This window comes from Diadema antillarum, unplaced genomic scaffold (assembly GCF_040938485.1).
Source record: "Diadema antillarum isolate AM-2024a unplaced genomic scaffold, OU_Dant_1.0 scf00000207, whole genome shotgun sequence".
Classification (NCBI taxonomy): Eukaryota; Metazoa; Echinodermata; class Echinoidea; order Diadematoida; family Diadematidae; genus Diadema; species Diadema antillarum.
The window spans coordinates 1,736,467-1,758,051 of record NW_027271096.1 but is presented as its reverse complement, the minus strand read 5'-3'; the positions used below and the strand labels follow the sequence as shown (position 1 = coordinate 1,758,051).

The 21,585-nt window shown below is 40.1% G+C and overlaps 1 protein-coding gene across 1 annotated transcript; it reads left to right on the top strand.

The window, feature by feature from the left end:
• The first annotated feature begins 11,793 nt into the window (after nt 1-11,793).
• Nucleotides 11,794-20,905, top strand: LOC139724125 (uncharacterized). Its single transcript, XM_071635327.1, has 11 exons — nt 11,794-11,935; nt 12,628-12,948; nt 13,325-13,395; nt 14,352-14,496; nt 15,416-15,481; nt 15,915-16,057; nt 16,494-16,590; nt 17,355-17,488; nt 18,839-18,966; nt 19,757-19,855; nt 20,796-20,905. The coding sequence occupies exons 1-11, from the start codon at nt 11,794-11,796 to the stop codon at nt 20,878-20,880; spliced, it is 1,431 nt and encodes a 476-aa protein (XP_071491428.1). The 3' UTR covers nt 20,881-20,905.
• The last annotated feature ends 680 nt before the right edge of the window (nt 20,906-21,585 follow it).

Genomic DNA, 21,585 nt, shown 5'->3' with positions numbered 1-21,585 from the left:
TCACTCGCTCGTACTATTAGAGTGTTTTTTCAAGTCCTCAGTTTGGTGGTATAAATCGTTATCTATAAGGCCGTCACTATATCATATCTTGATTAGAATTGTAAGATTTAATGAGCAAAATATGACAAGAGTTCCATGTTTAGTAAGCTGAAATATAAAAATTTTCGGCTCGCTCGCTGCGCTCACTCGCCAAAATTTATCAAAAAAAGGAAGAAAAAGATAAGAACAAAACGTGACGATGACGCGGACAAAATGACAATGTCTATTGTGCTCACACATGTCATTTAATATTTAGCAGGCAAAATGTTTCACTGAGCAGCGGCTGCAATTTCTTTCGTTCTGAAGGCGATCGCCGATTGGATCAAAAGAGGACGCCAACGGTTTCGAACATACGGGGGGGGGGGGGCGCAAAAAAAAAACAAATCAAAAAAGATAAGAACAAAACGTAATGATCACGCGGAAATATACAAATTTCGGCTTCAGTTTGTTGGTATAAATCGTTATCTATAAGGTCGTCACTATATATCTTGATTAGAATTGATTAATAAGCAAAAAATGACAAGAATTCCATGTTTTGTAAGCTGAAATACAAAAATTTTCGGCTCGCTCGCTGCGCTCGCTCGCCAAAATTTATATATATATATATATAAAGAGAGATAAGAACAAAACGTGATGATGACGCAGAAATATACAAATTTCGGCTCACTCGCGCGCACTAATTCAGAGTATTTTTTTAAAGTCCTCAGTTTGTTGGTATAAATCGTTATCTGTAAGGCCGTCACTATATCTTGATTAGAATTGTAAGATTTAATAAGCAAAACATGACAAGAATTCCATGTTTTGTAAGCTGAAATACAAAAATTTTCGGCTCGCTCGCTGCGCTCGCTCGCCAAAATTTATCAAAAGAGAGATAAGAACAAAACGTGATGATGACGCAGAAATATACAAATTTCGGCTCACTCGCGCGCACTAATTTAGAGTGTTTTTTTAAAGTCCTCAGTTTGTTGGTATAAATCGTTATCTATAAGGCCGTCACTATATCTTGATTAGAATTGTAAGATTTGATAAGCAAAAAATGGCAAGAATTCCATGTTTTGTAAGCTGAAATACAAAAATTTTCGGCTCGCTCGCCAAAATTTATCAAAATTCGCTACATTTAAATCACCCTCAAAAGACCCCTTTTAAGTGCTTTAAAAAAAAAGCATATCATGTAGACTTTGTTTAAAGTCCCTACCGGGATGGGGTTGGGGTTGAAAACTTTTTCAGAAATTTCGCGCTTGCCCCGGGCGCCGTTTCCCCTAGATACGCCACTGTTGATAACTGATAAAATAAAATTTCCACAGTGACGTATATAAGTTTCAGAGTTTCTCATGAATCTGCTTGAACATACGTCATTTTTGCAAGAAGAAATCATGCTGTTGTGCAACGAGAGAACGCAGTATCTTGAGAAACTCTCATAACATTTATAGGCCCTATAATATATCACACAGTTATACTGACAAATCAGTGAAAAACCAGACAGTAGTTTATCTTCGCCAAATGCGTGATTGTCATACTATACAGGACGTACGGACGTGGGCATATTATGCACGCAGACCATGCAGGCGGCGAACTTTAGTCAAAGCGCACATGCATGATAATTATTATGGTGATATGCACGGACTTGATTATGCGGTGAACATGAATATAGGATAAACGAAGTTTGACCAAGACTGCACTAAGAGATAGAAATATTGTACTTTTATGAATTAGGATTAATATTTTTTCTGATACCCATCAAAGAGCCAGGAAGTATACATTACATTTTTGTACATTAATTAAAAATTTTGGATATATTATTGAATAATTTTATATTACTGAATGGAATTGAATATCGCTCTGTCCCCAGTTTATTTGTATTCAAGCACAGACTTCAGAAAACGCCTCCTTGCATCCTATCATGTCGATTGATGATGACTTTTGATTAATAGTCAATTTTATGATAATGATTATGTGCATTTAAGTTACTCGTATTCTGTAATACTCGTATTATGTATAACTTACTGTTGTGCAGTTATTACTTCTGCCTGCTTGCCATTCAATAGCCCCAAACTGCATGCTCTGTCTTTTGAATACATGTATTCAATTGTCCTCCACAACTCCATTCAGTAGAGATTAATCACTTTTGTAATTATTTATCATGATGATTATGTAGGGCCGGCTAATGACATCCGCCAGTTATTTTGCCTTCTTGACATGTTCCCACATCTCAGAAGCGGATCTAGAGGGGGGGGGGGGGGGGGGGGTGCAACCCCCCCCCCCCACCCTCCCCCCCCCCCCCAAAAAAAAAAAAAAAAAAAAAAATCCGGGGACCATTTTTTTTAAATCTTATTTTTTTTTTTAAACTTGTAATTTTTAATTTGGCAATGACCTCTATACCAAATATAGTGGTGTTTTAGATGCAAGAAAACGCAATTTTCACACACAGATTTTCAAAAATTCTCCCTACTGTGGGAGGGGGGACACCCCCCTCCCACACCCTCCCCCCCCCCCCCTCGCTCGCTCCGCTTGCTCGGGCTCGGTCGCTACGCTCCCTCGCATACTGCCCCCAACTCCCCCTTCATAAAAAGCTAGATCCGCCCCCGCATGTCTCCTAGTTTTCGATGTAGCCATACGCGAATATAACTTGCTGTATACCGCACAATCGCAATGCTAACTGTCACTATACACTCATGCCTGTCCACTGTAGCTCTGTCATCTCCTGTATAATATACTCCGTTTTTCTTATTTGCTCCTTCACAATTTCCACTTTCCTTGGCAACCAAGCTCTACCTTCTGTAATATATTCATTTTCACTTATCTACAATCATGATCCATAGTTTATACTTTGGGACCTGAATAATTATTGTTCAACAAGTGCGCTTTGATATTTATCTAGGTCGCCTTGTACAACATGTTGGTTCATAAAACATCTTGCAATTTTGTGAACTGATGCATGTACTCGTTCCTATAAGACATGAAATGACTTTCAGGGCCGGCGGAATGTTTTCAAAAGTGTGTGTGTGTGTGGGGGGGGGGGGGGGGGACACTTCGGGTTTCAAGGGCAAACAAGCAAAAAAAAAAAGAAAAGAAAAAAGATCTACAGCGGAAAAACATAACTTTACCGCGCTTACACTTCAAGATCTCTATTTATTTCTATATTTAGTGCCACTTACGTACTTCCGGATTAAAAAAGTGGGAGGAGAGGGGGGGGGGGGGGCAAAGTGATGACACCTTATGTATTCCTTTGTATAGTGCACAAAAAGTGTGTGTGTGTAGGGGGGGGGGGGGGGGGGCTCGCCCCCCCCCCCCGTTCCGCCGGCCATGACTTTTTATATAATTTCCATCCCCGCGTCTACAATAATGACACAAGATTGCTTGAATTCGTACGTTCACAAGAAAACAGTTTGATATATTGTAGAAAGATGAAAATGATTATCATTATATATAAATCTCTAAAAAAATCGAGTGAAAATTTTCACTCTAAAAAGAGTGAATACAAAAAAGAGTGAATTTCGAGTGAAATTGGAGTGAATTTTGAGTGAAAATGCTCATTTTCACTCATTTTGGAGTGACGTCAGGGATCACTCGAAGATTTTAGAGTGATCCCTGACGTCACTCCAAAATGAGTGAAAATGAGCATTTTCACTCAAAATTCACTCCAATTTCACTCGAAATTCACTCTTTTTTGTATTCACTCTTTTTAGAGTGAAAATTTTCACTCAATTTTTTTTTTAGAGAGTATATATATATATATATATATATATATACATATTTTATAAAGATGTTCATCTTTCTACAATCGTAGAACAAACAACAAGAGGTGTGAGATCTTAATGAGTGTTTTAATACACTGTCATAAAATATTAAATATTTTTCCCCTTATAATGTTGGGAAAAAAATGTGACAATGCCTTTTGATTTAGTCAGCCGCTACATTAAGTTTCTCTCAAATATTGTCAATGCACTGTAGCATAATGTCGGGAATAAAGTATTTGCTTGTTTATTCAATTAAAATGAATGAAATTTCTCTCAATAACATAATGATTAACATAAAGAACAAAGGTCAATCCCGCCCAGAAATATTATGTGCAAAATATAAAATGCGTAAATCAGAGGTACATGGTGTGAATGCGTTTAACACTCTATACCCCCGTGAAAGCCTGTAGGCCTAGAGCCTGTCACTTTTCCGCTTAATCCAGACAAATAAAACTGATTTATCCAATTAATTTTCAAGTAGGCCTATTACAGGGGGTGTTTCATTGCAAGTTAGTTAGCGCTGACAAGTTGTCAGTCTCTGACAATCACCATTTTTATTTATTTATTTATTTATTCTCCACTCATGGGATGGATTGCCCTGGTCAGCTAAAAGCTGGTTTTCACAGGGGTCCAAGCAACAGTCAGTGACCAGAGCATCTCAGCCAATCAAAACCAAGGATTTTACTGAAATTGTCAGAGGCTGACAACTTGTCAGCGCTGACTAAATTGATGAAACACCCCCCTGGTCTTAAAATCATTATTCAGTGTCGGATTAGTGTCCAGACATGTCCAGTCGAGTATTTTTTATTTTTACCTCCAATAATCTTCGCACAATTTCTATTTGCGCCTCTCGTGTCTTTCATTGCCATTCATTACTAGTACACTGCACATCTTTGACAAATTAGTATTGTAGGGATGGGGAAAAGTATTTACCATCGTTCGCGGACATAATTATTGAGTAAGTTCCTTAGGCCTATACAGTTGTATGCCTATATAGAGAGTGGCTGGTCATTTACTATAAAATTAGGCATGAATCAAATTGTTTTCCTATCCGTTAGGTAGGTCCAGTTTGGCGCATGTTTAAAAATAAATATAAAAGATCTGAGCGGCGGCGTCAAACATGGATTAAAAAAGGAAATACATAATATACCTTGACTTCATCTCTCGAACCTTACTGGATTTTCTAAAAGTATAGAGCTAGAGACCTACGCCTTGTGGGAAGGCTAAGCGTGAGCCGCCATTTCTGAACCGATATCAAAACTGTGGCAGCAGATGCTGCGGTACACCAGCTAGTCCAGAGGCTTTTACTGGACGACGGATGACGATAGGATTGATACTAGACTTTGATACGACGTAACTGGGTTCAAACGTAGAAGGCAGGCAGTCAGGTAATGAATCGAACACGTTATTATTCTGCAATCAAAAGACGCCTTGCATATTCGTTCATATTTATTGATAGAGTGCCAGCGTAAACGTTCTGCTGCGAGCAGCCGCGTCCGAGATGGGCCGCCCGCAGGTGTGGGCGTGAAGTCGAGTGCCGTTTCGTTGCGACAGAGTGCAGTCAGAGTGCAGTCGCTGCATAGCTGCACTACGGTCATACGTTACAATACACGCACGCAGTGCGAATGTTGTCAATGTCGTCGTAATTCAGTTCGGGAAACCCACTCACAAGGGGGGCCCCTCCTTATAAGTAACCCGTCCCCCTTATAAGTAACCCCGTCCCCCTTATAAGTAACCCCGTCCCCCTTATAAGTAACCCCCGGGGCACCCCTTTTAAGGAGTCTCCACGCTTTTTTGCAATGCAACGCGAAAATGAAAGGACTGCGGCAATTTGCTTGATTATGTCCACAAAGCTTCACAAGTTTCCTACTAGGTGTTTCAAAAAACATTTCCCACTTTTGATTCTTAATAATTCAATAACTATTTATCAGATAACACTGTCATTGATATGAGTGATAGCTGAATAGTGTACAATTTGGTTGAAGGTGGTTTAAATATGAAAGCATAAATCAGTATCATGAAATTCATGATTAATTTCACAGTTAGGTTCCAGATTTTGCTCTATTTTCAACCCTCTGTACAAAATTTCACTTTGCACAGGGGTAAATGGCAGAGACTCCAACTATCCCGTTTTCGACGGGAGATCTCCCGCCGAAAACCCATTTTTGCAAAATCTCCCGTTCTCCCGTTTGAGATTTGATTTCTCCCGCCCTGGCTCTGTGTCTCCCGTTGGAAAGGATTTCTTACTTATTGCTATTGTATGTTGAAAAAAATAAGCCTTACATAGCACCAGAGAGCATCTAGAACCCTAGGAACTTTGTGCTTCGCACACATCAACTTGGAGTCTCCCGTTTGCTAGGGGTTTCAGGCGGGAGAATCTCCAGATCAGAAGGTGCTTTGGGTTGGAGTCTCTGAAATGGGTGTGTATGGGAGTGTGTGGTTAACACCCTGACAATGGTCCTGAACAATGGCCAGGCTTTGAATGCTTCATTATTTATTCATGAGAAATTTCACTATCACAACTAGTCTTTATTCAGCCTCTGGCAGTATCTGTGTAAAGTCAAACGCCTGCCAATACTGTCGTTGAGTCGCGACAGTGTTCTCCCCAAAACGAAATTACAATGAATACGGTACCTTCTGTTCTATCGTAAACATGGTGACACGAAGCAAAGAAATCAATTGGACTATACACTTGTGTATATGGAGCCTTAAATAAATCTACTGTGAAACAAATCGCCCCAATGATAAATGCTGCTGAACTCTTTACCAAAAATAATATCTTTTTATCAAAAAAGCGAAAAATTTGTCAACTATCTAATTAGAAGACAATTGTATTAAAATGAGGAACTTTAGATCATTTATGCTTATTTATATCCCAAATTTAGTGATATGTGAAGCAAAATTTGAAAATGATTGCCAGCTGGAATGAAATGTGGTGTTTGCAAGCACATGGAAACATGTGCTTACTTTTTCCATGTGCATACATTTTACCCTTTACCGTGCATGAATTCAGACTAGCAGTGCCCAGGGCAATCCACATGAATTATTGATTAAGCATTCATGTGCCAGGGAGCGCGAGACTGACGCCTAAGCAACAGGTGGTTCAGGCATGTCCACTGTTCATGGCCATTGTCAGCACACACTCACATACACATCATTGGTTCTTGTGCAAAGTTCAATTTTTGTACAGAGGGTTAAAATTTGACCAAAATCTGAAACCTTACTTCAAAATCAATCTTAGATTTAATGAAACTGATTTATGCTTTCACATTCAAATCACCTTCAACAAAATTGTACACTATTCAGCTATTACTCATATTAATGACAGTTTTATCGGATGAATAGGTTTTGCACTATTAATGATCAAAAGTGGGAAATGTTTTTTGAAACACCTAGTAGTTACTCACGAAATTTGAGCAAAATCGGTTTGAGGCATCATATCTAAAATCATGGATTTAAATGCGATGTCAAACGACCCATGCGAATGCTGAAATGCTAGCGATTACTGGCGTGAGTGTCGCCAGGCGCGGCGGCGCGGCAATGCTTGAGTGCAGACGTGGCGACTGAGTACGGAGACTTTCGTTCATTCAAGACTTTCATTCATTCAAGCATTGCTGCGCCGCCGCGCCTGGCGACACTCACGCCAGTAATCGCTCGCATTTCAGCATTCGCATGGGTCGTTTGACATCGCATTTAAATCCATGATTTTAGATATGATGCCTCAAACCGATTTTGCTCAAATTTCGTGAGTAACTAGGAAACTTGTGAAGCTTTATGGACATAATCAAGCAAATTGCCGCAGTCCTTTCATTTTCGCGTTGCATTGCAAAAAAGCATGGAGACTTCTTATAAGGGGTGCCCCGGGGGTTACTTATAAGGGGGACGGGGTTACTTATAAGGGGGACGGGTTACTTATAAGGAGGGGCCCCCCTTGTGAGTGGGTTTCCCGAACTGAATTACGCTACTGTCATTATACTTACTTACTTGGGTATACTTGGGTGTAGAGACTGGAAGCAAAGCTTATTTGTCCCTCGTTACAGTTCTGTCCCGTCTCAGGTAGGGCTCATATTTGATTGGGTTGTTTCTCCAGTGTCTTTCTAGGGACGACTTGAATTGGTTTATGGTGGTAGCGTTGATGACTTCCTTGGGTAGTGCATTCCAATTGTTAGCATTTCTTATTGAGAAAGCAGACTGCCTCAGACTAGAATGGATACGTTGTTTGACAAGTTTGAGACCATGACCTCTTGTTGTTGAACCGCTGGCCAGTTGGAAGAATTTAGAGGGATCTACTCTGTCGAAGCCTTTCAGAATTTTGAACATCTGTATCAAGTCAGCCCTCTGTCTTCTGTAAGCCAGAGTGGGAAGGTGCAGTTCTCTGAGTCTTTGTGGGTATGTCATTTGTTTCAGTTCAGAAAGAAGCCTTGTTGCCCTTTGTTGGACTTTTTCTAGCATGTCCTCATCCCTCTTCAGTGTTGGGTGCCATACTGAGTTGCAGTATTCCAATGTTGGTCTCACAATTGTTTTGTAGAGTGAGAGAAAGCCCTTCTTCTGTAGAGTTGTGAAAGATCTCTTTATCATTCCCACTTTACTGTTGGCTCTATTGGCAGCATCTGCTGAGTGTTTACTGAAAGACAAATTCTCCTGAAACAGCACCCCCAAGTCTCTTTCTTCACTTCCACATGTTATTGAGATGGGATTTGAGTCAGTATCCAGTGTGTAGTCATACCTGTGGTTTTTCCTCCCGTAGTGCATTACTTTGCACTTACTCTCGTTGAATGGCAGTTGCCATTTGTTAGACCAATTTGTTACTGCATGTAAGTCCTTCTGTAATGAGTCTGAGTCGGTTTTGGAGTCCACTATCCTGTAAAGCTTAGTATCATCTGCAAATAGTTTTACACTGTAATCAACTGTAGAAGGCAGGTCGTTAATGAAGATGTTGAACAATGTTGGTCCCAGCACTCTTCCCTGTGGTATGCCACTTGTCACAGGAATAGATTTTGATTCATGCCCGTTGATCGTCACTTTTTGGGTTCTGTCTGTAAGGTAGTCACTAATCCAGGCAAGTAAGGTACCATCTATTCCATATGATCTAAGTTTGCATATCAGACGTCGATGTGGCACACTGTCGAATGCTTTTCGGTAATCAAGGTAGATACAGTCTATGGCATGCCCCTGGTCAATTGCATCAGTCCACTCCTCGCAAACCGCCAACAGTTGAGTACAGCAAGATCTTCCAGCCCGAAATCCGTGCTGTTCGTCACTCATTAACTTGTTTTGTTCTAAATGATCCATGACACGATTTCTGACAATTTTCTCCATAGTTTTGCATACAATGGAAGTAAGACTGACAGGTCGGTAGTTGGCTGGGTCACTCTTTTTCCCTTTTTTGAAGATAGGGACTACCGTAGCTTGTGTCCATACAAGTGGACATTTTCCCTCATTGATTAGCTTTGTGAATATCATTTGCAGGGGTTCGGCAATCTCAGCATGTGTTTCCTTTAGGACACGAGAGTGAATACCATCAGGACCTGGAGATTTGTTGATGTCCAGATGCTCCAACAAGTCATCTATTTCCTCAGTTGTAATTTCTATGTCAGTGAGAAAATCATTGCATTTTCTCTCAACAAATGGCATTGCGTGAGTATTCTCCTCAGAGAAGACACTTCCGAAGTAATTATTGAGGGTCTCAGCCTTCTCCTGGTCCTCTTTAGCCCATCTTCCATCCGGTGCTTGGAGATCTGGTACTGTCGACTTTGGTTTTGTCTGCTTCTTCACATAATTCCAGAAACTTTTGGCATTTTGCTTGATTTCTTCTGCTAGTTTGTTTTCAAAATCTGCTTTTGCTTTCCTGATCACTGAGGTACATGTAGTAATGTTTCTTATCCTGATATACTCCTTCCAGTGTAGATTCACGTCAGGATGTTGTTTTCTCTTACTGTCACGATATTTATTCCAAGCCTTCCTTTTCCTTCGAACTGCCTCTAGGGCTTCGTTATTCATCCATTCCGGTCTGTTTCTTTTTCTCTTTCTTTTCAAGGGGACACAATCTTCTATAGCTCTGTGGAGAGTCATCTCAAAAATATCCCATGCCTGTAATCCTGTAGCATTCTCGAAACTGGAACTCAAATTCCCATGTGCTGTGCTCTGTGCTCCACTGTGTGCATCATCCTTCACTGGTACAAAACTCAATTTACCATGGTGTGCTGTGCTCTGTGCTCCACTTTGTGCATCACTTTCACAATACTGTGCAGTGTTGACGAGTGCATTAAAAACTCCTTCACCCGGTTGTCTAACGGTCGCTGACTCCCCGGCGAAAAGTCCGCTTAGCCACTTTTCCGCCGCGTATTACTAGATTTTCCTCGCCCCTGTCAGTTCTCTCCTTCAGGATGTTCCTCAGTCTTTGGTATTCTTGCCTCTCACTCTTTGTGCGATCTCTGGCAATTTGGAGTGATCCTGGCTTGAGAGACCTGGCTTTCCTAAAAACTTCCTCTGTTGTGGCTCCACTGTCCATGACAACCTTCAGCGGTCTCGCAGACTCGGACTTTTTTCCAAGACGGTACAATGTTCTCACATGATTGACATCTGATTCCACCTTGAGATCCTGATGAAGGATGGAACACACTTGGTCAAGATCCTCTTTTCTTCTGGTTTCGGCATCCTGACTCTGGGATTCAGGAATGCCATACATGATGATATTGTTTTTCCTTCTCTCTCTTTCCACAAAAGCATCCAGTTTACCAGCAACAAGTTTCTCCATGTCTTCAACTAGGTCACCTTGTGGTTCCTTTGTGTGACTAGAAATACCCTTCTTGAGTTCATCAATTTTTTCTTCCACTGTACGCTGGTTGTCAGAGATCTTTGTTTTACACTCCTTCATTTCTGCTTTCAAGCCTTCTACCTCCGAGCAAAGTCTAGAGTGATTTTATTGAATTGCCTTGGCTTGGATTAGGTACTTCATGACTTGTCTGTAGTTGATCTACTTCTTTTTGACTGTCTGAAGAACATTCTAACGTTAGTGTTGTGTTAGATCGATAAATCTGCCTCTCATGATGATCTTGTTCGATGGCCTCTTGTCATGTTGTTACGCACAGTCGGTATTCAATACCGAGTCAACGAGTGCCAGTGACAGAGTGTAGTGGCGTTAACAAGAGGCCACTAAACAAGAGGCAGATTTATCGGTCGAGCTGTAGATAGCGTTGTGTGCACAAACAAATTACAGCTGTTCAGTCCAGTGCCATGATCTTTTGATGTTCAAGTAAGCTGCCCCCGGCCCCCCATGCATGAGTGAGATACAGCTGTAACTAAGTGAGATTAGATTCCAGTTTCCAGGTTTTTTCACTCAATTTGTGCTCTTTATAAATTACTGGTATCTTGATGGAAACATTTCCTGGCATTGCACAAAACTAGCAGAGGTCTTTGACACTGTCTTCAATGTTGAGCAAGTCTGCTTATGAGATGCTAAAAAACAAACAAACAAATAAGAGTAATCAACTCCAGTTTGTGGCAGGGTGCCTATTTCTGGCAGGGGCACTTTCATTCATCAATAAACAGCTAATGAACATCATGTGTGCTTAGTCCCACTTAGTTTAGAACACAAGCAAGAGTTACTTGCAGGTGTTCTGGGAAGTGACACCTGATTGGGCCTTTTCATCAATGAATAAAATGCCCCCTGCAGCAAATAGGCACACTGAACAAAGCCTGCCGCAAATGGTGTGTTTTACTCTAATTGCTTTTCAGCACGGAGATGAATTATCTGATATTTCTAGTATTAAACTAAAGGCAGACTAAAGCAAATTGTCCTAGGTTCGACCTCCTGTGCCAAAATTTGACCACACTCAAAAGGCATAGGTTTTACATGTAGCAGGTAGTCGAATTGTGGACAGCGTTATGGTCAAATTATGGGTGGCTTGCCTTATATTGATATCAAAATTATGACGTTTTGAATGACCATCTTGTTCCAGGTAATAAGCATCTTTGGGATTCTCCAGCAACAGACTTTTTCAACATCTTCAACATCATGTATGATGCCAGTGGCCCGAATCAGCCACACTGGTCTACCTTTCTTGTTGGGGTTTCAGCTGGTGCTGTCACGGCAGCGTCTGTAGCCCTGCTCTGGCACCACAGGCAGAGTCTTGCATCGAGACTACGTGGCCAACATGGTGAGATATCGTTTCCCTTGTATAAAGATCTCAGACATCACCAAAATTTGCAAGCTCAAGCAGTCAACAGCATCTCCATAATGTTTGTCATCAATGGCAAGTGAAGTAATGCCAACTTGTGACCTTTACAGATCTATAGAAACAGAAACTTAAGAATGATATCACTCGATGTGAGAAATTAAATAATAAGGGTGTAACTCTGTCTTCTTCACATTTTTATTTTCACATGGTATATCATCCTTGTTTTCTAAGAAAGAAAGTATGATTAACTTGAATGGAAGAGAGATCTATATTTACAGGATGCTACAAATGGCTGCAAGCTGGTGTGTCAATAAAGATCAGGGGCGGATCGAGGAATTCGGAAAAGGGGGAGTGCCAAAAATATTTCTGATGTCACTTCCGGGTTTCATCGGCTGACAAGCAAAAAAAAAAAAAAAAAAATCTTTTATTTCTTTTGTTATATCAAAAAAAAAAAAAAAATGGGGATGCACCCAGGGTGCCCCCCTCTGGATCCGCTTATGAAGATGCACTATGAAGCAAGCATTACCAATTATCTATTGTGCACTCAGCACTATGACTTCTTGATTAACTATCTGAAAGTGAGTGGAGGAAGAATGTGAAGAAGATGAAAAGATAGACAGGCTTACAGTGATAGTGTGATGTTCTCTGCCTCTCCGCAGCAGTCCAGGGAGACGTAGAGCATCAACATCCAGTGCCCCTCCCCTCTTCCAACACCCTCACGACAGACCGCCTGGCTGAGACAAACATCACTGCCCTGAGCACTCAGCGCTCGGTCGGCCTCGGTGACACGCAGCATGCACTGCTTGTCACCGATATGTCTGTCACGGCCGAAGTCGCAGTCGGAGAGGTGGGTGGAGGTGGAGGAGAAGCCAGAGGGGGAGGAGGCGGGGCTGGAGTGTCTAATGAAGCGGGAGATCAGATAGACCGGCACGAGAGCAATCAAAGCTTACTCAATCTCCTCTTCAATATCGCAGAAGACCAAGCAAAGAAAGGTAAAAGAATTATCTTCGATGCCATTATTCTGTAACAAAACAAATAAGAATATCTAAATATATGCTATATATATTCTATCTTCTTTTTTTTCAGAGTGCTTGGACACACCCACAGAAATAACAAATTGAAACACTTCCAAACCAAGATTCTGTCTGTGACATCATCTGTCAAATAACAATTGATCATGGTACAGTGTTGTAGTATGCTCAACAGAGATAAATCTCCAAACAGTTTAAAAGTAATTTCGCAAGGGGTTGTTTACTTGTATTGTACGGCAGTAGGAGGATTGATACAAACAATGGCTCCTGTAGAAGAAATTATTATATTGTCAGTTTATTCAATGTAGTTATGAGAATTGTGTTTCCATGTAAACAGAGGGCTACATTCACCGTGGGATCACATGCAATAGATGCCAGGCAAGCCCGATATGCGGAATCAGATACAAGGTATGTACAGTGATTCAGAATAAGGGTCTCTTTGACAGTAAGGGATGGGGAGGGGGTTGAAAATACTGATATTCACTGCAAATCTGTTAAAAGGTACAATTATGTGAGGTGATGCAGCCAGATTGTTTTAGATATTAAAGTGATCATATCTGTTGAGAGGTTTACATGCAAGAGACCAATACTAGCAACCTATTCTGGTGTCAAGAGTACTAGCGACATATTCTGGTGTCAAGGAAACTTCATTTAAGTGGATGGGTATTGAACAAAGCCAAAAGTGTGATTATCCATGTTACTGGAAGAGCAAGAAACTTCATTTCTACTCATAGGATGTGAAAGCTGCATGCTGGTATTGTAATGCATTTTGAAAAATGTACCAGGAATTTTTATTCAGCACATCTCAAATCTGACTCATCAATATCACCCGAGCCACAATATTTTCAAAGATGAATGCAGATTTCTCTTACTGCAATAGTTAGACTGATTTTTCTTTTGTAATAGTTGTCATCATCTAGTTTGAGCTTTACATTATTCATCATTCTCTGGATTTCATGTGGTTCTTGCATAGTGAAATATATGTCAGAGGTTTTTCTGTAACAAGTGGAGGATGAATTGAGACGCAAGATGAATGACATATCTCAACTTCTGTTAGAGAAAACAACCCCCATGTCGATTAATGGAATGAGTCAGTTCTTCTTTGGTTGATCAAGTAGCTACGGTTACACCAATTAAATTCCAAATATAACTTTTGAATAGCTTACTTATGGCTGATTGTTTTTTTTTTTTCACAAATCCCTCCCCTGAAGATCTATGAATAGATAATTTTCATTTTTTGGCCTTGTAACTCATGTAAAGTCATGATGAAGAAACAGAAAATGTATGACAGCTGTTTGTTTTGAAGATAATCACATTGTGAGAGAGTCTTTGAGGTAGTTTGGCCATCTCTTGTCACCTTCCAGTGTGCCAACTGTGTCGATTTTGACATTTGCGAGCGGTGTGAGCCACACGACCGACACAACAGAACGCACACGTTCATCAAGATCAAGATACCCATTCCTCCTCTTGCAAACCCAAGGACGGTCCTATTCAAGCCATTCTACCCAGGTTAGTCCCAACATACGGTAGTGGGGACAACCACAAATTAGAATTTGCTTGCCGTGGTTATCATGCTGGCTGCCCTCCCAGTGATGGCTTAAAGTTTGTGTGTCCATTTTGCAACCCTGAAAATTAGGTTCCTTTCATAAACTGGTACATTGTAGAGGTAGGTAATTTCCTCAGAATAATACAACTGGAAACTACTCTGTGGTGGACGGGGAAACAATATTATAGATTTCCATGGCTATCATGCTGGCTGCTCAGTGATGGCTTAAAGTTTGTGTGTCCCTTTTGCAACCCTGGAAATGAGATTCCCTTCATAAGCTGGTATACTGTAGAGGTAGGCAATTCAGACCTTTCCTCAGAATTATAAAGCTGGAAACTTCTTCATGATGATGGGAAAACAATATTATAGATTTCCAGTGAATTTACTCTGACTCCCTCAAAATTCCAATTGCTACTCTTGATACAAAAGGAGTAACATTGGGTTTGTATTTCATTTCCTTTTTAATAACTCTGAAGGGCATTACCGCAAGATATCATACATGATTTTGGGAGACATTATTCTTCAACCATGCAAAATTTTATGACATTTGCAAAAGGCTTACAATCTTTAAATGAACTTATGACAATATTTGTGAACATCACATTTGCATTTTCCAGGATATTAGGCATGTGCTGCTCATTTTCAATCCACTTTACCATCATTTCATCACTTGATAGACAAGAAAGTTAAATGAATTTTCTGTTAAATGTGGATGTTATCAATGCAATTACTCAATGACATTCTAGCCAATAATTTACAGCGAAATATTGTTCAGCTCTAAATGAACAATATGCACTTTCCCATACTTTGCCTATATCGTTCCCCCCCCCCCATTACTTAAAAAACAAAAAAGAAGATCTATTATCAATTTGTATTTGACAGGCAAAGAGAGAGTTATCAAGCGTCTGACGTGGGATGAGATCAACAAATTGAAGTCAATATCACATTGTAAGTACTGATCCTGTGTGCTCTGAGCTTTCCTTGAATGCTCATTAAGAACAACAGTGTGTGATGCATTGTTGTATTTATTGTGCAGCCACCTAGAGCTATGATGCAGTAAGTGTGGAAGAGAATGCAAGGAATAGATACATACATCTGTGAAGTTTGTAAAGAATGTAATGGATTTCACACTCAAAATATAATGCATATACAACCCCAAGGGGTGCACCATCTCACCCTTACTATGCTTTATTTGACACAGCCCTTGTTTTGTTTCAGCCCAGCAATATTTGAAATGAATATGTTAAAACTTTCATCAGTTGTTGGTGGTCAGAATCGTAGTGGTTCAAGAGTTGGTACCAAAAGAGTTCTGTCGCAAAGTTTTCAAGAACCAATGTACGCATTCAAGAATGACTTCCCTTTTGCTCCATATCTGTCGCAGTTGACCAGTACGAAATAGAGGCCTTGCACGAACAGTACCGAGTCTTGTGCAACAAGGAGCAGGGTATCACCAGAGAGATCTACGACCAGTGCCTGGGTCCGCTGGGGCTTGAGAAGAGCCTACTGCTAGAGAGACTGTTCAAGGTAGTGTTTGTTCTCTTTCTCTGAACCATGTGGAGTAATCTAAGATTTGAGCTTTATTTGTTTTGTTTTCAATGTATGTTTTTCGAGTGCATTCATGTACTTGATGTTAACAGCTTTTATGGTTTTTATGTGTTAGCATTAGGGACATCTTGATCTTTACATTGTTTTGTTTCTTTTTTATTTTATTACTAGAAAGATGCCACATAACAATGTTATGTAGAGTTTTTAAGAATGGTGTGTAACTTCTTTTAAATCATATCTATTAATGTATTTGTGAGTTCTTGTCATTTTTTAAAACATCTTTTAAGTAATTTTTTTATTCATGATACGTGTTTGTATTTACTTGTATGCATGTGTATCTACCAGTATTTCCTTCCTTCAATCATTTTTTCATGTGATAATTTTTAATCCTATTTAACCTTTTTGTTCACCTCAGTTCTACGATGCCAACGGTGATGGCTACATAGATTTTGCTGAGTTTGCCTGTGGGCTGTCAACTCTTGTGAAGGGTTCATTTGAGGAGAAAGTGAAATGTGAGTATCATGTGCAGGTACAATGCACCAATCTGACTTGTGGTGTGTTTGATTACAAACAGGCTCATTTTTAAAGGTGTCAAAGAAGGAAACATATCAAGTTAAGAATCAAAGCAGAAAGATGACATAAAAAAATCATGGATTCATGGATTGACGCTTTCACTCAGTTTCAAAGCAACATGACCAACAAACCAGACAAACAGACACAAATTAAAACTCAGCAGCAGTGTCACAGTGTGTTCTACTCTCCTATAGTCTTCTCTCAACCTTGCTTATTGTAATAGTATACAAATAGTGAATGGTCACGAGTGCGATGGTGCAAGATTTCACACAAGGTGAAAGATAGAGGCGCTCTATTCAATGAGGCGAAGCCGAGTTGAATAGTGCGCCTCATCTTTCACCGAGTGCGAAATCTTGTTCCATTGCACGAGTAAAGACCATACACTATTTGTTTTATACAACACCTTGAACGTCAACAGATGTGGTCCTCACAGATTCTTGAATTTAGCACAGAAATGGCACGTCACGTAATGGGCAATCGACCAATCGGATAGCTACATTCTAATCAGGTGTTGTATAAAGATTGCTAATAGCCACTGCAAATGGTGTCACAATGACTACCACAATTAGTCTGTAACTTTTTTTTTGATAGAACAACAATGAGAACAGCAACAACAACAGCTTAACATAAGTGAGATTCACTGTGTTGTGTTTTCATCATGTGTGTGTGTTTGTTTGTTTGGATATTTATTTTCCAACTGCAGATGCCTTTGAGGGTTACGACCTTGAGGGAGTGGGAAGCATCAGTCGAGACAACCTGAGGCAGATGTTCAAGGCCTACTTCTGTGTCACCATTGAGCTGGTCAGGGATGTCGTCAAGGCCTGCGAAGAGGAGATGGTAAGGAGATGCTGTCTTTCAGCCATGCACTCCTTTGAAGTTAAACTTAACCAAACATACAAAGCCCTTTTAGGGACACTGGGATTTATAGAGAAGCTTTCAAGAATTGGGTGTGTTCTAAATGGTTGATTCCATACTTCATGTAATCTACTTTAATTTCTCTCTTGCAAAAATAGATATCCAATGTGAAATGAGGAGATGGCCTTCATAGTGAAGAGTAAAGTAATACTGTAAACGTGGAAATTTTCGCGGTACATTAATTTTCGCGGATTTCGCGCTACGCTCGGCTAGCGCGAATTCAAAAACGCGCGAATATATCTTCACAATTTTCTACGCACATTTTGAACGGGATGAATTGTGTGCGCTTCATCGATGATACTGCTACGTAGTACAATGTACAGGCATGTTTACGCTACTAGTACTGTGCGAAGAGACGATACCCTAGATTGCTGTGTACTGTAGCATGCATGTGTGCACCGCACGCATCGATGCTACAGTCCCCCGTGACTACGGTACTAGAGTCACAGCTGTACTACGTATTTGAGTGCTTGTACTCGCAGTCGAGCCGCTCGCTACGTCGCTTGTCGTACGCTGGCATAGCAAGCTATGTAGCAGAGGCTTTGGATGAAAGCAGTGAATGTGTACTACAGAAAAGTAACCTGCTGCGGAGCGCGAATTTAAGAACCCGCGAATACGTTTTCGAGCCGCTCAGCGCGAAAAATTAATTGCGCGAAAATATTGACGTTTACAGTACAGCTCATTTTTAATCCACTGTAAAACCTCCAAATTAAGAGTGCTGATACAGGCAAGTAGCACAATAGAACATCCTTTTGTGACTCACAAGATGTGCTCAAACTGGTCTATGTGAAAACGTACAGCAATGTGTTTGAAATCATTGGTTCAGAAAGATTAGGGCGCCAACCCCATCAACCCCAGAGGATTAGTGGAGCCTTAATGCCCTCATCTTTCTCAACCAATGAAATGCTTTCGAAGTAGTCGTATTCATTTACAGATCCAGAAGCATGGGGATTCACTGGTGGGTGGTGGTGGTAATTCATTCGCTACCTACCTGGGTACATTTGAAAACCACAAATAGCACTGATCAGCATATATGTGCATTGAAGCGTATGCACATTGGTAACATTCAACTCCAGTGAAGATTCTTCTGCGGTGCGTGTACTTACATGGAGATTAGTGATAAAGCTGTACACATTTCATTACAGGGGTTCTTGAATATACCACAGCAAAACCAGCTTTCCCACTTCGCTGTAGCCCAACGTTACTGGGTCTTATAAAGCATAGTAGTGAGTGTTTTCTCATACTTCACCCGACTGGATTTTCTCTCCATAGATGGCAAATTTCGATGATAACCAAGGGCGTCCAGTCTCCTCACTCTTCAGTGCCCCAATCCCGTCAGACACCGGGGCACCACTCACCAGCAACGGGAAGATCCCCTTCCCTGTTAATCCAGGCAGCAAGTATGTCTCTTTATAGTCCTTATGGTCACTTCTTTTGTTTTTATATTGTTTGCTTTCTTCTCATGGGAAAAAGGGAAGGGGTGCCTGGTTATCCAAGGCAAAGTGATTATTTGTCACTGCTTTCACTTGTAAGCTTTCCATAGGTGGAAATGCATTTTTCTAGTTACAAAGATGCATATACCGGCAGTCTGGTGCTGGCATTAGGTCTAATGAAATAAAGTAAAAAAAAAAAAAAATCTGTGTATATATTTCTCCTACTGCAAGATAACAGTTTTGCCCATAAACAGATTGAAACTAATACACCATGAATTACATTCATCATAACCGTTGCTGCTGGGAAGTAAATAATAAAAAAAGAATTTTGTGCATATTCAAAACACTTTCTTCTTGATATCTGTTGTGATATCATTCATCAGCTAATTGTCAGGTGCCGATGCTGAGATTAAAGTTTACCATTCAAAAAAGGATCAACAGTCATCACTTGTATTTTGCCAACAGCTGTGTGGAGATGGCTATGTAGAAAACTGCTTTGTTGCCCTTTTAAAAAGGGATGTTTGTTTTTTTGGGAGTCCATGTTGACAATGCTCATCAATGAATTTAGAAAAACAGATTTTGATTATATCATTTCTCTTCGCTTAGGTTTGAACTAACAGTGTTCTATAGAAATACATTGTATCAGAGTAGGATGTTTCTCACATTTAAATGAGACTTCATTGTATACCAGTTGATCTCCCCCTGATGTTTCTTCCAGTATACCTTCAACTTGTCTTCATATTTCCATCCCCCACAGGGAAGACATGTGGCCTGTTATGGAGGCTATGTCACAGGATGCTATTGAGGAGATGGTGGACAACGTCTTCAAGATGGCCAGTATTGGCCCAGACCAAAGGTACAACTAGATGCAACCACATCAACAACCACAGCCACAACCACAACAACCACAAACATCACTACAGCCACAGCCACAAATGCAACTACAACTGCAACTACAACCAAAACCACAATGGCAAACATCACTGCAGCCACAATCACAACCACAACTACAACCACAACTACAACCACAACCACAACAACCTTAACCACAACCTTAACCACAACCACAAACATCACTACAGCCACAACCGCAATGACAAACATTACTACAGCCGCAACCACAACCACAATCACAACCAGAACCACCAGAACCACCACCACCACCACTACCCCCCCCCCCACCAATTTAAAAATTACAATAAAAACAACATTGATCATGTCAGCCGGAGAGATGTGTTGTGCAAGATCCCTTATTTGATAATAATGATTTGGAATGATTTACAATGTATTAGCATGTTTTATTTCTCGAATGGTAGTGAGCAAAGAGATTGTCTCCCTTTGTTGGTAAAAATGATTAATTTTGCACACTGTTTCTTCCATGTCTAGAAATGGATTGTAGATGTCGTTAGTGTATTATCCAAGGGTTAGACATTGTTTGGGGAGCTCTGTCTTCTGAATTGTAATTCATTTCACTAAATGCTTGTTCTCTCTTGGTCTCTACGACCCATGAGAGAAACATACGGAATATTCTCATGCAATGTTGCATTTGCTGAAAAATGTATACTTCATATATATAATATCAAAGAAATGTTTTCTCACTGATATTACTGTTGTTATTCATTGATTGCCAGATAGCATCTGTGGGATTCTAAAAAGTAAATTTTTCCTGAGTTGCAATGTGCATGATTGTACATCTTATACTATCACAACATCCTCACTCTCGTTTCCTTCTTCTTTTCTGTTGTTTTTTCTGTCCTTCCTTCTATCTTCTACTGTCTCTCGCATGTGAATACCAGAATCAGCTTTGATCAGTTCAAGGATCTAGCCATTGTGGATAGCAGTCTGGTGGCGTGGTTTGATTCCCTGGGTCCCATCTTCTAGATGGCAAGAACAAAAAGGTAAGCACTCAAGTCAAGCAAGGCTGATCTGCCTCTGCTGACTACTTAGGATTAATCACTTGTTAATGTTGTGTTTATCGTGCATTAATGTCCCTTTCTTAGGCAAGTTTAAATGCTACTCTGTTATTTACATTTCCAATGCTTAGAAAAAAAACCCAACAACAAACAAACAACAACAAGACAAATTATGAGCAGTGTTGTTTAATGTAGAGTTACTTCAGTTGTTAAAACTTGCATGCCTGTCCTGCTTTACTGTTCAACTAACCTCATTTGTCTGCAAACAGCTAGCCACTTAATTGTCATTTTTATTGTTCCGTACGTAAGCACGTACCGTTCCATTTCTTCTGCCTTCCAGAATGAAAACTGAATGTCTTTAGTCAAAATACTATATTAGAAAGGAACAGAAATGGAGTAGATTCTTATTTTATAACCTGTCTTGTAAGGATGCATGAGGCATCGCTATCTCTTGAAGAACTTCTCTTTGTAATGATTTAATTCTTCAACTGTGAATTAAGTGCAGTAGGTTAATGGAAAAATTGCTAGAATGAACTTTTTCGAAGTATAGAATTATGCCATCTAATGAGACTACATTTGCTATTTATGATGATGGAACAATTTTAAAAGTGACTGAGAGTAGAGCAAGACTGATTGTGTCAGTCTCTAGTTTGTTTTGTTTCAATAAATGTAG

What these genes read in the sequence shown, in the direction of transcription:
- LOC139724125 (XM_071635327.1), top strand. Translation starts at nt 11,794, where the DNA reads ATGTATGATGCCAGTGGCCCGAATCAGCCACACTGGTCTACCTTTCTT. An exon ending in TATGCGGAATCAGATACAAG is followed by an intron (nt 13,396 to 14,351) that starts GTATGTACAGTG and finishes GTCACCTTCCAG; the next exon opens with TGTGCCAACTGTGTCGATTT. An exon ending in AGTATTGGCCCAGACCAAAG is followed by an intron (nt 19,856 to 20,795) that starts GTACAACTAGAT and finishes TGTGAATACCAG; the next exon opens with AATCAGCTTTGATCAGTTCA.